This window comes from Protobothrops mucrosquamatus, unplaced genomic scaffold (assembly GCF_001527695.2).
Source record: "Protobothrops mucrosquamatus isolate PMUCROS unplaced genomic scaffold, P.Mucros_1.0 scaffold_225, whole genome shotgun sequence".
Taxonomy (NCBI): Eukaryota; Metazoa; Chordata; class Lepidosauria; order Squamata; family Viperidae; genus Protobothrops; species Protobothrops mucrosquamatus.
Window position 1 is genome coordinate 27,159 of NW_015386301.1, and position 16,990 is coordinate 44,148.

The 16,990-nt window shown below is 37.8% G+C and overlaps 1 protein-coding gene across 1 annotated transcript in view; it reads left to right on the top strand.

The window, feature by feature from the left end:
* The window catches only part of UHRF2 (ubiquitin like with PHD and ring finger domains 2), a 56,585-nt gene that overhangs the window by 25,349 nt on the left and 14,246 nt on the right, over nucleotides 1–16,990 (top strand). The window contains exons 4-9 of the mRNA XM_015828491.1: nucleotides 4,171–4,389; nucleotides 7,840–7,949; nucleotides 10,132–10,318; nucleotides 12,521–12,644; nucleotides 14,988–15,095; nucleotides 15,574–15,678. Coding sequence (XP_015683977.1) covers nucleotides 4,171–4,389; nucleotides 7,840–7,949; nucleotides 10,132–10,318; nucleotides 12,521–12,644; nucleotides 14,988–15,095; nucleotides 15,574–15,678 — 853 coding nt within the window. The remainder of the gene's footprint in view (nucleotides 1–4,170; nucleotides 4,390–7,839; nucleotides 7,950–10,131; nucleotides 10,319–12,520; nucleotides 12,645–14,987; nucleotides 15,096–15,573; nucleotides 15,679–16,990) is intronic.

The window sequence follows — 16,990 nt, forward strand, 5'->3', positions numbered from 1 at the left end:
TTTGGATTATATTGTACCTGCATGATTTCTCTATATACATGGATCACAAAGGGTCCCCTGATTTTAGAGGAACTCCAAAAAATGAAATGACAAAAGAGACACCCAATGCACTGCTGGAGTAGGGTAATGAACTAGTCTAACCAAACATCAGTAAGAATATTCATGTGGGTTGATTAGAATGGCAAACAGCTGCTTTCTCACTCTTACTGCATCTCCTGTTTGATGTTTTGCAGCCCTGTTTAAGGTAACCCATTATCTCCTTGGGAGGATGGGTCAAAAGATCTCCTGAACAGCTGCTGTGAAGATTTTTCAAGAAATCTATTAGATAAAATCACTTTGGGTTCTCACTTTATTTTGAGTTGGACTGCAGCTGTGCAAGTCCTGTAAGTCGACTGCGGCTCAGTCTTATGTGGTTATTGGAGTCCATTGGTCCTAAAGAAGTGGACATGGTTCTTGAAGCTTAGAGTTTAACCACTGTCTTGGCTGATCAAGGCCTCCTAGGTGGTGATCTATGATTGGATCTAATGATCGTGGTGGGGAATTCATCCTTGAGTAAAGAGGCAGTTTAAACTTTTCTTAAGGAATTAGTGATCTGCCCCTTCTTCAGCAAATCATCTCTAGATTTAATAGTGTTGGATAATCTCTGGTTTATCTTTAACCTTCCCTTTTGGAGCAAGATTATTGAGAAAATGGTCTGTCAGTAGATAATCTGGAAGCAGATAATCTGGAGACTTTTCAGTCTCCAGCTATAGGAGATTGAATCCTATAGACTTGGATAAAGTATCAGATGGCATTGATTGTACTTCTGGATGATCCCTGGTAGGACTAGAATGAGAATAGTGCATCCATCCTGTTGTCTTTGATTGCTCAGTGTCTTCAATATCACCAGTCATGGTATCCTTTTGGACCAGCTCAGGGGGATGGAAGCGAAGATATGGTTTTGTGGTGGTTCTTCTTCCAAAATTAGTTCCAGTTAGTGTTGAAGATAGGGAGAGATCGAACTCTTGATTTGTGAGGTACCTCAGTACTTCTTTCTCCACTCCTATGGCATCCGCAAGTATTGTGGGCCCAAAAGAAAAAAGATCATATTGGTTGGAAATATGCAGAAGAGGCTTACATGCTGCAGTGGATAGACAATGGCTAGAATGATGAAGGTGATGATGATGATAACATCAGTAGAAATGCACTGGGTCATCGATTGACATGGAATTAAATTGAGCAGTATGCTGATGATATCCAATTATACACCTCAACCTGTTGCTGCCAAGTGATGCCATTAAGGTTCTCAGTCAGTAATTGGAGGCTGTGGGGCCATAGATGGACAGAAATATATGTATGTTCAACCTAGTAAGACCTGGTTCTAGATATTGAAACTTCCTGGAAGTGAAGATTTTCTGAATGGGCTTGTACAGTCCTACACTCTTGCTCGAAGAGCAGGTGGTAGCCATGACTTGACTGACTTTTGTACCATTCTGTCAGCTTTTCAAGGTAGATCAAACTACTGCCATGTAGGTCATTAGTGTTTTTATTGTAAAACTATAGCAACAGAATCTTTAAAGTCTGAATGTGCTGGCTTCACCCTTCCTATATTTTTGGGTGAACTAGAACAGGGGTCCCCAACCCCCGGTCCATGGACCAGCACTGGTCTGCAGCATGCCACCAAAAGTGGGCCGCACAAACAAGCAAAGCTCCATCCTCGGGATGCAGGCAGTATTCAAAACCACACCCCCTCTGGTCAGTGGAAAAACCTTTCTCCATCGCACCGGTCCCTGGTGCCCAAAAGGTTGGGGACCTCTGAACTAGAGCTTGTTGGAAACATTTATTCATGTTATGCTATATTCATGTTCCAGACTCAACCCCCTTTTTTGTGACCATTGCCTTGGGAACAGCTTTCCCTCTCCTTCAAGGCCTTTCATTCTGTCCTCTACACATTTTATTTTGTGCATTGTTTGTGCCCTTTCCTGGATTGAGAGGCCCTACTCAGTATAATTCATGCATTAGTCACCTCTTATTTGGATTATTGCAACATGCACTCCAAAGCTGATCTTGAAGACTAATTGGGAGCTGCAGCTGATCCAGAATGTAGCTGCATGAGTAGTTATGAGTGTACTTCAGTAGGCATCTCTACTTTGTAAGCTACATTGGTTGCTAGTGGCTTCTGGGTGGAATTCAGAGTGGTGGTTATTTAGCATTAAAACCCCTCATGGCAGAAGGCTGAATTATTTGCAATTCTGCCCATTTGATGACAAGCTCCAACAGAGTTGGCATGTCTTCATCTCTTAAAAATGCCATTCTGTCATTATGTCCTATGGAATAACATTACCCTGAGATTTGGGTATCCAAACTCAGCCTATCTTTTCTAAAGAACTAGCTTCTCCTCTCCCCTCCCCCCAGACATGAGGATTAGAGTTCCTGTCCAATGTGATAGATAGCTTGAAATTTTTGCATTACTGTTATATTTTATGGTAAATATATTTTGTTTATTATTCTATGTGTACACTGTCCCAAGGCATTTGAGAAAGTATATAACTCATCTGAATAATTTTCATTAGATTTCACATTTTCATCTTTCACGTCCTAGATTAAAAATTACTTGGTATCATAAGATTTCAAAGTCATTAGTATGAGCTGTGCCTACTATATTTGGATTTTTACCCCCATTGTGCACTTTTTAAATGGCTGCTTGGCATGCAGAAGTGTGGAATTTAGATTAGTTTCTGCCTTTTGGTGAATTGCTTTAAAATAGTGTATGAGTTACAGTTTGTATGGTTTTTACATCCAAGGGCTACTTTGATTGTGGGACACGGGATCTGTTTTCCTGGAAGCATAATCACATTCCATTCTGCTGTGTTAACTTTCCTGAGTTTCTGTTTAATACAAATGGAAAAGATGAGAAATCAAGTTTCTTTATTATAAAGTAGAGAAAAGAATTGGAACTGTCCTTTTTGCAAGGAAAGAGTTTTTTCTTCCATGAGCAGTTTCCTGGTTTTTTCACGCTGTTGGTATGAAAGTAGCTCCTTCTAAATATGTACTATAGGAATGACGATCTTGAGTAGAGACAATGAGTGAATGGATGGATGGTAGAGAATACAGTGGTTAATGGACTAAAAGATTACCATATTTGTTTTATATAAATGCATCATTGTAAAAGTTGTTTGCTGAAGTAGAATTCTAGGAAATTTCAATGGTTAGATACTTAATTCCAGTGATGATGTATTTTATCTTTTTATAAAAGCCTTTTTTGTTAACTGATATAACCAGAGATGGATGTGATTATGTGACATAATCATAAGTGTTAATCTGCAACATAGAATGTGGGGAAGCAGTTGCTCCCTTCCTATATACATAGATCTTGTTTGTTTTATTGATACAGAGATAGATTTTCAAAAATATATTCAGTCGATTCTTAAAAGCAGTTGTACAACTAGATTCAGGCAGCCAAATGATCTTTGGCTTTCTATTTCTTAGAACAGCAGTCTCCCAAAGCTGTAATCATTTTGATAACTATTAATGATGTGATATAGGTATGTATTTAAAGCTTGAAACCTGTAATTGTTTTTTCATGTAAGAACTTTGATCTAAAGTCTCTCAATATTGGCCTAGACTATTGTTGAAACATTAATTGCAACCTTAGTTGCCTCTTGAGATCTTTTTTAATCTTTATTTGTGGAAACTGAAATGACACTGAAATTCTAAATCTTAGGTTTTACTGAAATTACTAGGGCTTACTTACAAATACATTTTTAGAACTGGAGTGAGCCTACTGTTCTTCTATGTAATTATTCAAATTTATGCTCACTTCTTTATAGTCACATTGAGAAAATAAAAGCATTTCTCTAGAAATGAGTTATAGTGATGTCCCAGTAATATTTGTTTTCTTTGTTATAGTTAAAAGCCAGTTCAGTCCTATCAGTATGCCTCATAATCTTTAAATATAAAACCACCACTGAGAGATTCTTTAAGCATCTTCACAATCCTTCATGTGCAATAATGGTCTTTGGGGAGCACTTCTCACGTGGACAGTAAAATTCTGCCGTTTCAAAAGCAGGTTCCCATACATTATGGACTTGATTTTTAAGGGTGTTAACACGGTTGTATTATATAGATGTTTAAACATTTGCATTATGATATTGAGGTTATTGCAACTTTTGTTTTTATTCTTTCTTCAAGATACCCAGAAAGTGGCATTGTGGAAATGAATGTCCGTAATCTGCGGCCTCGAGCAAGAACTATTTTGAAATGGAATGAATTACATGTGGGTGATAAAGTGATGGTTAATTACAACGTAGAAAGTCCAGAAGAAAGAGGATTCTGGTTTGATGCAGAAATTACCTCTTTGAGAGAAATTTCAAGGACTAACAAAGAGGCTTATGCCAAAATTATGCTGGGGTAAGATTTTATTGATTAATACTACAGTCTATCTACAGTTTTTACATCATTTCAGTAAATAAAACCTTTCAGTAAATAAAACGATGCTGCTCTGTCTTTCTAATATTAGATTTATATCCCTTCTTTCATTTTGGGATTCAATACTCAAGACAGCATACATGGTGCTTTATTCTCCCATTTTTCCCCCTAGAACAATAACTTATGAGGTAGGTTGGATAAAGAGAGAGTGACTGGTCCAAAGTCATCCAATGCACTTCCATGGCTGGCAATGGACTAAAACTGGGTCTTTCTGCCTCTGGCTCAACACTTTAACTACTATATCATGCTTTCACTCATGTTGTTCTCTTTCCAACTATTATTTGAAATACATAAACAACAATTATGGAAATCTGCTCAGCAGTAAATTCCATTGAGTTCATTACTTTCGATAACTCAACATAAATCACAGCCTTATTTTCTTCATAATGATAGGTCTGGTTTTGTAGCACCGTGGACACATTGATTCAGTACTAACTTACATAGAAATTAGGATTCTTAGATTTTGGTTTTTAGAAATACCATGAAATTATAAAAAGAATCAATACACCAGAAATATGACAGTATTGTAGTGAATTCTGTGGTTTCAGGAACATTGCAAGAAACATCATTTAAACCATGTTATGCTTCTGATTTGCCAGATCTTTTTTGCTTTTTGGTATGCAAATGGAGAACTTCACTGTGGTAATTTTTGCCTTCCAGAAGGAAGCAGTCTCTTTTTATATAGTTAATCAGTGTTCCAAAATACGAAGTAGACTTAGGTCTCAGAATTAAACTTGGTGAGAAAAAAGAAATTACTCAGCACAGCAAAAAATGGCTGAATTAGCACAGCAGTGTTATGTTTGGACAAGAGGCAAGAGAAGGAGGTGAATGTATGTGTTCTTCCCCTTTCTCCTCAGCTTAAATATTTTTCCCACTTTGCAACAAGCTTTGAGAGAGCTGAAACAAATTACCAGCTCATTAGTTTTCTTTCCCTCAGATTATGCTTATTTCAACATTTTCATAATCCTGCGAAATGAAATATTTTGGCAATGTACAGATCTTCATTGTGGTAGCAGAGGACTGCCAATATCCTGAAAGAGAAGAGCCCTGCTGTAAAATCAGAAAAAATAATAAATATGATGAACTCATCTGCAAAAAAAATGGTTAATAGGGAAAAGCAGCACAATTAATCTTTTAAAAAAATATTTTCTCTTACATTAGCAGACTGAGTATCTTTCTGAATACATTAGAAAAGATAAAGTTCTTCTTAAGTTTTCTTCATGGAAACACCTCCAGTCCTTTGTTCCTAGAAGTGTATCCATAAAACTAATGCTTGGTAATACTGAATAAAATCTAAAAGCAATTACATTTGAGGTATCTTATAAATCCTGATGTATTTATTTGAGTCATTTTTGTCCAACATAGTTGATCAGTGTAGCTAATTGATGTTACAGTTAGCAAGTGAATAGCCATATGAAATAAATGAATGAATAAAATAAAAAAAATATTTACAGTTACTATTTCAATTATTTAAAAAAACCTAAATGATGAAGCTAATACAGGTATTTCATAAAGGAAAGTATGAAGTATACAGGTAATCGAGTAACAAATGTAATGGAGCCTGCCCATTCAATTCATAACTCGAAAATTCGAGTGAATCTCGTACCTTGAACGAGATCCCTCCCTGCTCATTAAGACGCACACGGCTCATTAAGTGAACATGAGGTATCTCAGGGTGGGGAAGGCCATGGTGGGCCTACTGATGGAACAGGCTCCCAAGGCCTTCCTGACCCACTAAGATATCTCATGCTTCCCCCTCCCTTCCTGATGCGCCGGACTCACCTTGAAAAGATCCGTTTATTCTCTGCCGCGGTTGCTGCTGCCACCTGGATCTGAGGCTGGGGGAGGCTTCCGCGTGCTTCTGGAGGCTGGATCTGGGTGCTGGAAGCCTTTCCCAGGCTGCTGCCGCTCAGATCTAAGGCTGGGGGACCCTTCCGCGTGCCTCTGGAGGACTGATTCGGGCATCTGAGGCCTTTTCCAGGCTGGCTCCGCCCAGATCCGAGGTTGGGAGACGTTTTTGCGTGCTTCTGGAGACTGGATCTGGGCTCCGGAGGCCTTTTCCAGGCTGCTGCCGCCCAGATCTGAGGCCAGAAGACGCTTCCTTGTACTTCTGGAGGCTGGATCCGGGCGCCGGAGGCCAGGGACAGTTCCGTGGCCCTCTGGAGGCCCGTTTCCAGGCGGCAGCGGACTGGAAAAGGCTTCTGAGGCTCAGACTGGGCCTCCGGAGGCACGTGGAAGTGTCTCCCAGATCGGGCCTCTGAAGGGCTGCGAAAACCTCTCCCAGCCTCAGATCCGGGTGGTAGCAGCCTGGGAAAGCAGCCCTGATCCAGCCTCTGGAGGCACACAGAAGTGTCCCCCGGCTTTGGTTCCATTCTCTGTTGCATAGACAGAGACCTAAAGTACCATTAGATCATGCGAGATCAGTAGAGTGAGATCTCGCCTGATCTTGCATTACTTTAGGCCTCCATTCCCTGCGAACTCACTGAAGGCCGGGAACAGCCAAGAAAGCGAAGAATCTCGATCTTCGCAGGGTGAGTATTAAAGGCCTAGTGCCTAGCGAAACCTGGGATGGGGCTGGGGAGGGAGGGAATAAGGGTGAACGACTGCCATGGTGCAGCAACATTCGTAATTTCAGGACTTGCTCATAAGCACTAGGGGGTGCTTATCATGTAACTTCGAACGTTTGCTAAGGGAACGCTCGTAACTCTGGGATTACCTGTATTTCAAATTTAGGCAAACTTTATTGCTGGCAATCTGTTTAAGTAATGTGTGGCAATTCATGGTAAAAGCTAGATCTGAATCTTTTTTCTTTGTTTTTCGCTGATTTCTAAATATGTTTTATTCTTGGCCCCTTAAAAATATATGCTCTCAAGCATATTAGTATCCTTTACTTGGTTTCATTTATATTAGTATCATATGAAATTATAACGGGTATCTGAAAATGCTTTGCATGATTATATTTATTTCTATATTGATCATTAAACATATATGACAAAAGAGAAATAAAATTTAGGTTGGTTGTGCCTTTATTGTTGATTTATTTTCTGGTTTATAATATTAATTATTTGTAATGTTTTTTCTTAATACAGTTGTTAATATGTAAATGGTTGCTAATGTTTTAGTATGATTCTTCACATAGATGCATTATTTGCTTTTCTGTGAATATTAGTGAATATTTTTTGGATTAATATAATATTGCTATTTCACAATTGAGTTTGAAGCATGCTTTTATTTAGTTTTTAGTTAAGTCAGTGACTGTTATTCAAGCATATAATGTATGCTTGCACAGTAATTTCATATTGTGTTCCATTGGATAGCATTAAAATTGGAATGAGAGAAATTGAGTTGAATATTTTGTTCCTTAATTTTCAGAGGCTCAGAAGATGTAATAAATGATTGCAAACTCCGTTTTATAGAGGAAATATACAAGATTGAAAAACCAGGAGCGTATCCATTGACATTTGCAGATGGAGAGTTCAAAAGTAAGTATTTGGTCTGCTTATGAAAGGTTTCCCATTTTTGAATAGTATTTTAAACATCCTATTTTTAAAAGAAATATATTTGATTCATATATTTTTCAAATGCATATACAATTCTTAGAAATAATTTTATATTACAGTGTAATTTATGAAAAGATATTTGTAGAGAAAATCAGAAGACAATGATTCATTGTCTGCAAAGGTTTGCACGTTTATGCTGTCACTGCCATATATTTAAACTCTGCTTATTCAGCCAACCTCTTTTGCTAATAAATGTCTTCTACAGACCCAAGGTGGCACTAGAGAGTAATCTTATGGCCTTTCTTCAATCTTGACTACTGTAGTAAATTACTGCTTGATTGAATTTATAGGAAAGAAAAGATATTATAGGAGGAAGAGGACATTTTGAAAGAATGCTCAGAGGGTTTGGGCAGCCTTTCTACAGCAGACACTTCTCTAGGACAGAGGTCCCCAACCTTTTGGGCACCAGGGACCGGTTCAGTGGAGAAAAGTTTTTCCACGGACCCAGAGAGTGCGTGGGTTTGTGTGCTGCCTGCATCCCATGGATGGGGCTTTGCTTGTTTGTGCGGACCGGTTGCTGGCATGCTGCAGCCTAGTACCGGTCCACGAATCGGGGGTTGGGGACCCCTGCTCTAGGAGACATAATCAACAGCCCAAGCAGCTTTCTTTCACTTGCTCAACGAACCATCTTTTCCCTAGGTCGTTAGTGAGGAAGGAAAGAGATTTTAGGAAGATGAAAAACTGTCTACCAGGGACTCAGTGCAGCTATTTTTTTCAATGTGATTTCACATTCCTGGCGAAGGTCTATATTCCAACAGCTTCAAAGGGATCCATTTGATCTAGTGCAGGGGTAGGCAACCTTGGCTCTTTTATGACTTGAAGACTTCAATTCCCAGAATTCCTGAGCCAGCCTCTACCTTTCTCCCCAGCATGGCTGGCTCAGGAATTCTGGGAGTTGAAGTCCACAAGTCATAAAAGAGCCAAGGTTGCCTACCCCTGGTCTAGTGGCACCAGGCAAGTAAACAGGAGACTGATTTCTAGTGTCACTTTAGGCATAAAAGCCAGCTGGGTGACTTTGGGCCAGTCATTCTTTCTCAACCCAACCCACTTCACAGGCTTGTTGTGGGGAAAATGGGGAGCAAGGAATATTAGGTATGTTGGTTGCCTCGAGTTATTTATAAAAATTATGAAGATGGGATCAAAATCTAATAATAATAAATACCTAATACTCTTCTATTTTCCACAACAACAACCCTGTGAAATGAGTCAGGCTGAGCAGAGAGAGTGGTCCTAAGTGGTTTTCGGGCTTAAAGCAGGACTAGAACAGTTTCCCGGTTTCTATCTTGGTGCCTCCAGTTACTTCAAGGAAAGAGGCCTTTTGGTTCTTCTTTAGACCAGATACTGGTTGAAATCAAGAACAAGATAATCTTCCTTCGCCAATATAAAACCACAGATGCAAGGGATCCAGATGGCTGAACTGAATTGCCACCTAAAGAAGCAGCTAATACACCAGCAACAGTCTAAGAACTAACTCTTCTCTGTCATGTTTACAGGGGATCCAAGTGACATAGGTTACCAAGGTCCCTTACTGGAAGGCAAGCTTCTCCTATTCTTCCAATATTGATTTTTCCATCTCTGCAGATGCCTGGGTGTTTTGCTTGGTTTCAACTATATTTATTGGACCATGTGTCCCTGTAGTTTTAAAATTTTCTACAGGAATTGTGGGAAATCAGTAAGACAATACACATTTTTTAGTAATATAACATTTTGTCTGACTTTGTATTCCGGTACATCAAAACATCAAAAATGTATGATCCAACTCTCTGTGCAAATGTATTCTGTCCAGTAACAAATAGTGAACACTTCATAGTTCATGACCTTGAAAGAATGACTGTCTGGTAGTCTGCAATTGCTTGCATTTAAATTTGTTTTCCTGGTAGCTGTCACCCCAGGAAGCCAAGATAGAAAATCTTAGTGATCATTGCATTTGCTTTTTCAAAAGCAAAAGATAAATTTTAAAAATCTGGACTCATAAATGCTTATTAACAATTTCAATAGTTGTTGGTTTATATAATTAATTTTCTGTGCAGCTGGTGCTCAAGTCCCTTTTTAATCACCTTATTTCCCTTGCTCTCTCTCTCTCTTTTTCTTTTCTTCTTTGCAGGGAAGAGTGGTCCTGAATGTAAACATTGCAGAGCTGACCCAGATAAAGAATGTCGATTTTGTTCTTGTTATCTCTGTGGGGGAAAACAGGATGCACACATGCAACTTCTCTGTGATGAATGTAATATGGCTTACCACATATATTGCCTGAACCCACCATTAAGCAAAATACCAGAAGATGAGGACTGGTAAGAAACACACACACACACACACACTTTTCTTTTTAATTGGTTTTATTGAGGTTTTCTTGTTTTGATAGTTGTGAGGCACCCAGAATCATTAGGAGTCTGGCAGCATACAAGTGTGATTTTTTTAAAGACAATATACTCAGTTTCATTGCCAATATAATTAAAATTCATTGATAGAAGCTGTTATTTCTAATGCCCTTCTAGTGCTAAAAGAATGGGGGAAATCATTTTTCCCCCTATACACTTTAAACATCAGATGAAATCAGAATTGTAACCCTCATTTTTAAATTGTAGGCTTTTAGCTTTAGAAATCCTTGAAGTTCATCTTGTATGTGATATTAGATATTGAAAGCCACTGTACAGTAACCATAGGCTTATTGTATAGTAAGTTGATTGCTCCTGTTCTTACCAGTGAGAGTTTCTAAAGAAAGATCAATTCCTTCTGTAATTTGTAGATGTGTAAATTCAAATCTTTGCTTGACCCTGTTGTACTCATAATTGAAAGAGATGGTTTGTTCATACCGTTTAGCTCTGTGATTTACTTAGCTACTACTTCTGACAGTAACCAAATAGAAGCTGTTGAGCAGCGTTCACCAGGAGATTGTTTGCAGTTCACTCCAAATATTCCGAACTTCAAAATAATTGCAGTCTTTTAGAAAATAGTCTTTAGAAGCTAAATTTGGAATATCATACAATTTTTGTAGAATGATGAATTTTGCAAGTATTTGCTGAGATGGTAAGATTTTGTTCTTCTGCTTATCGTAGAAAATATCCAGGAGTTGTTGAGCATAAAACCTGTCTAATTAAGATAACTATCATTTAACAGTGCTTGCTCAAAATCAAGGCTTAATTATCTTGGATAGTGTAATTGTTATATTGTTCGCTTAGCCAGCTGCTATCAAATATGATATTCAGATGCTTATCCTAAACCTGCAGCTGCAGGGGAGAGTGATGATCATAGCTTCCCTCATATAACTCCTACATTGGAATAATACATCAGATTTGTCTATGTTTGTTTTTGTTTCTTACATACTGTAATGATAACAATATGGGATCATGGTTTAGTTTTGCATTTTATAGAACACCTTATTGTAAAATCCACACTTAAAGCTAAGAGAGAAGTAGCAAATTATGTCTAATCTTGCCCTGTTTATTTCAAGGCCAAACTCCTCATGCAATATTTCGGGAGAAATATATGGTACGATTAGAAGAACAGCCCCACCTAATATATTGGAGGAGATGCTCCCTTGTGGTCACATGACTGCAATCTAGGTGCTTGGCAACTAGTTTGCATGAATGACTGTTTGCAGTCCCCCACGATCACATGGTTGCCATCTGCCGTGTACCCTAGCAGCTGCCCCAGAAAGTCAACAGGGAAGCTGTCAGGGAAGGTTGCAAGTCACTAAGGCAGGGGTAGGCAACCTCGGCTCTTTTATGACTCATGGACTTCAACTCCCAGATGCTGACTCAGGAATTGTGGGAGTTGAAGTCCATGAGTCATAAAAGAGCCGAGGTTGCCTACCCCTGCACTAGGGTGAGTATTCCCCACCTGTGCACTTTCCCCCTAATTCTTCTGTGCTCATGCCAGCCATTAGTGCGTGCCTTCTTTTATCCTTCCCTGCGCTCCCTTCCCCACCTAGCATTAGCCACCTACCTGGCTGCCAGTCTAGCATTTGCAATTTTCCGCTGGCTTCCCCACTGACTTTGGTTATGGGAGGCCAGCAGGAAGTTGGCTCATGTAACAATCATAGTGTTCGGTTAATGAAGGCAACAGGCACTGCTGGGATTGTCATCATTAAGTGATCTGGTTACGCTGTATGACTGCATCAGTTAGCAGTAGAAATCCCAGTCCCAATTGCCATCATAAGCCATATTATCTGCATAGCGTAGGTCTTGAACTGAGACTTTGGAGGTTTAGTCAGTCATGGAGTTTGCTGGATGATTTTGAGTCACTTTGTAAGTCTAAACTCTCTTACAAGACACTATGGTGATAAAATTATAGCCACCTTGAGCAAAAAAATGACATATGAATGCAGTAAATATTAAAAGAAGAAAGGGGTTTACAAGAAGTTGCAAGAAATGTAAATATGAAATATAAACCCACAAGGAGTTGTGTTTCAATGCATATTGCATAAAATGCATATGTTAGTATTGTATTTTTATTTATAGTTTTAATAGATTTTAAAATCATTAATATTTTAGGTACTGTCCTTCCTGTAAAAATGATTCTAACGAGGTTGTAAAAGCTGGGGAAAAGCTGAAACAAAGTAAAAAGAAAGCAAAAATGCCATCTGCCTGCACTGACAGCCAGCGAGATTGGGGCAAGGTAAATAACATTTAGATATTCTTATATATGTATCCTCTCTAAACATTTATTTATTTCCTCACTTATAAACTTCAGACAGTTTTAAGAATCTAAAAAAGGTTAAAAAATAGTAATTGTTTCCTAATATCCTCCATAACTTCATAATCCAAGTATGAAATGTAATTCCCACATAAAATAAAACCCAGAAATAAAAACTCAAATTATCTGAAGTCACTATTAATTGTTACTCTCCACATCTCAAACATAGCATTTTTACTCAGTTTAAACATCATACTAAAGTATGATTTTTAGTAAACACAGTATGGAATTGAAATCATGATTAGGAGTTGAAATTAATGATGCTGTTTAGAGTGTGCTTTTTTTTTCTCCTTCCATTTTGCTAGCAAAGTCAAATGAAGTTTGTTATTTTAGAGTGGTTTTTAAAAGTAATTACAGTCATTTTTAAAAATCTGGTTGCTGGCTGTTATTTATTTTATTTTATTATATTTTATTATGCTACAGAACCCCAAATTAATTATTTACAATATCTTTTGCATTGTTTTAGATTACTATGGCACTTTACGGTTCCTGTTGAAAATAGATGTTTTGATTATTTTAGTGTGTTATTATGATATTATTTAGATTATTTCTCAAACATGAATATTGCAATGTTTTGTGTGTGGAATGATCTTGAAAAAGAGTGTTTCAGATATTCAATTAGTTGAAAATAGAATAGTGAAGATGGATTAGATTAGAGTTAAAGTCTTAACTGGAGTCTAGCCAGGTTTTGGGTGCAATTTAATAAACCTATGAAATTTTATGTAGCTTGTACTATGGCATCTAAAAAATTTCCCTTCATCACTGTGAACCTGTTTGTTTTTTAAAATATACATAGATGAGGATTAATAATGGAATTTAATCCAGACTGTTAACTGGTTCTACATGGAAAGAAATATGCTGCGGAGTACCCCAAGACTTTGTTTTAGGCCCAGTACTCTTCATCTTCATCAATTATTTGGATGAGGGGGTAGATGGGGAACTCATCAAATTTGCAAAAAACAACAAGCTGGCAGGAATAGCCAACACTCCAGAAGATAGGTTTAAGATACAGAAGGATCTTGACAGACTTGAATATTGGGCGCTATCTAATAAATGAAATTCAATGGTGAGAAAAGTAAGGTTCTACATTTAGGCAGGAAAAATCAAATGCACAGGTATAGTATAGATGGTACCTGGCTCAATAGTAGTAACTGTGAGAGGGATCTTGGAATCCTAGTGCACAATCACTTAAATATGAGCCAGCAGTGTGCTGCAGCTGCCAAAAAAGCCAACACACAGTGCTAGGCTGCATTAACAGAGGGATAGAATCAAGATCACATGAAGTGTTAATACCATTTTATAATGCCCTGTTAAGACCACTTGGAATACTGTATCCAGCTTTGGTCGCCATAATATAAAAAAGATGTTGAGACTCTAGAAAGAGTGCGAGAAGAGCAACAAAGATGATCGGGACTGGAGGCTAAAACATATAAAGAACGGTTGCTGGAATTGGGTATGTCTAGTTTAATGAAAAGAAAGATTAGGGGTGACATGATAGCAATGTTCCAATATCTCAGGGGTTGCCACAAAGAAGAAGGATCAAGCTATTCTCCAAAGCACCTGAAGGGAGGACAAGAAAAGCAATGGATGGAGACTAATCAAGGAGAGAAGCAATCTAGAAACTAAAGAGAAATTTCCTGACAGAACAATTAATCAGTGGAACAACTTGCCTCCAGAAGTTGTGATTGCTTCAACACTGGAGGCCTTTAAGAAGGGACTGGATGGCCATTTGTCTAAAATGGCGTAGGGTTTTCTGCCTGAGCAGGGAGTTGGACTAGAAGACTTCCAAGGTCCCTTCCAACTCTGTTATTCTGTTAAAAATTTTGTTCTACCTGTTCTGAATGGAGAATTCTGAAAATTTGAATTAAAATGTATGTTATCAAATATCTAAATATAGTAGTTCACGGTTATCAATAATAATTGGGCCAGGAACACCATCATTCAGTGATAATAAGGAATGAAGTCTTGTGACCATGCTGAATAATGACAGCAGTTCTGGCAAACAATTTTAGTTTTTCTGCTTTCTTTTATTTGCTGCTAATATAGAGAAGTTTGCTGATTTTATATATAATTCACAGTAGTTCTCAAAAAAATGAGCAAAGCCAACTGCGAACATTTTTTAAATTGATTCTCTTAGAACAGCAGCCTGGCGGCTTTTGAATACCCTTATCTCAATAAGCTGTGAATTAAAACATTGCTAAAACAGGTACTTCTTCATAAAGTTTCACAATTACTATACTTGCTTTGTTTTCCTGATGTTGGTAGGGCATGGCCTGTGTTGGCCGAACTAAGGAATGCACTATTGTTCCTTCTAATCATTATGGACCTATACCTGGTGTTCCAGTTGGAGCAACATGGAAATTTAGAGTGCAGGTATGTAGCTATATTTTCTATATATTGTTTTCCACTCTTTTGTTTCACTATTGTGTCATTTGCATGAGTATATAAATCATTACTTGGGTTTTTTAATGTCATATTTGAGGCCAGTTAGTTTTTATGTTGCACTTATAGCTACTTTTGATTTTCCCCCCATTGTCATACTCAATTATTGAGAGGACCCCATCAGCAGATTAATATAAGTGAACCTTTTGTGATCCTGGGTTAATATCTTTATTGTAAGATAAATCTTTTGTCTTGGATAATTGCCAAAAATAAATTTACTACTCTAGGGACTCAGGTTTTAAATATAATTTTTTAAAAATATGTTTGAAACTGAAAAGTGTTTTGAGTACAATTTAATAGCTTTTGAGTACATTTTTTCAGGAAAACAAGATTAAAGTATTTCAGTTAGATGCACTGATATGTTCTGCTATTAAAAATAGGAATATATTTTAAACTTGTTTAATTAAAGGTGAGTGAAGCAGGTGTTCATAGACCTCACGTTGGTGGAATCCATGGACGTAGTAATGATGGCGCTTACTCCCTTGTGTTGGCTGGAGGATTTGAAGATGAAGTTGTAAGTTTTATATTCTGATTAGTTTATGTATTGATGCTCTCTATTTAATTGTTTTATCTCATGCTATGCAAAGATATAAACATGTGGGTAAAAATGTTTTTTAAAACGTTTAGAATGGATTTTTTTTGTTTGTTAGCAAAATGTCAGTGGGTCCCAGCATTCAGCTATACTGAGATTCTGACTGGAGAAGAAGAGAAGAATTAGAGAGGTTTATTAATCCGACAGCGAAAATGATCCACATTCACTAGCCGGAATAAAATTAATGTTCAGTCATAGGCAGGACATGGATACTTCCTTCTGTTGCTAGGAATTGTTTGTGGCAACAGAGATTAGTATTGGAGTCTTAAAATGAAATTTTAGTCATGTTGTCCTACTATAGAATGGAAGATAAAATATGAGCAATAATTATAAAAATGTAAAGCGAAGTATGAATATCTAGGCAATAGTTAATGTTGGAAGAGAAATTGAAGGAAGCAGGAAAGGGCACTATTGTATAGAATACATCTTTTCACAATGTACTTTTAATTACACAATATATTCCATTTTTCATTTCTGACTTTTGTACAGAACTTATCAATCACACTCTCTCAGTCCAAAGTACCTTGCAGTGCTGTTGTGTGAAGAAAATGGGAGGTGGGAACATTCTATATAGCAGGCAACTCTAATCTTGGCAACTGTAAGATTTGTGTACGTCAATTCTCAGAATTCCCCAGCCCGTGGCTGGCCAGCAAATTCTAGGAGTTGAAGTCCACAGATCTTAAAGTTGCCAAGGTTGGTGATCCCTGCTGTAGCACTCTGAGCTGTACTAAATAAAGATGGGAAATATTTCTAGCAATGAATAAAAAATGGTACAGTTGCAAGAAAAAGTATTTGAACCCCTTGGGATAACGTGGAGTTTTGCATGAATTGGTCATAAAATGTGCTCTGAACGTCATCTAAGTCACAACAATAGAAAAACACAGTCTGCTGAAAATAATAATACACAAACATTACATGTTGCCATGGTTTAATTGAACATAACATGTAAACATTCACAGAGCAGGGAGGAAAAAGTATGTGAGCCCCTAGCCTAATGATGTCTCCAAGAGCTAATTGGAGCCAGGAAGGAGCCAGCCTTGACTCCAATCAGTGTGATGATATTGGATGTGTTGCTGACAACTGTCCTGCCCGTTAAAAACACACACCTGTTATGGGTTTACTGGTTTCAAGAAGCACTGTCTGATGTGAACCATGCCTCGCAGAAAAGAGCTCTCAGAAGACCTACGATCAAGAATTGTTGACTTGCATGAAGCTGGAAAGGGTTACAAAAGTA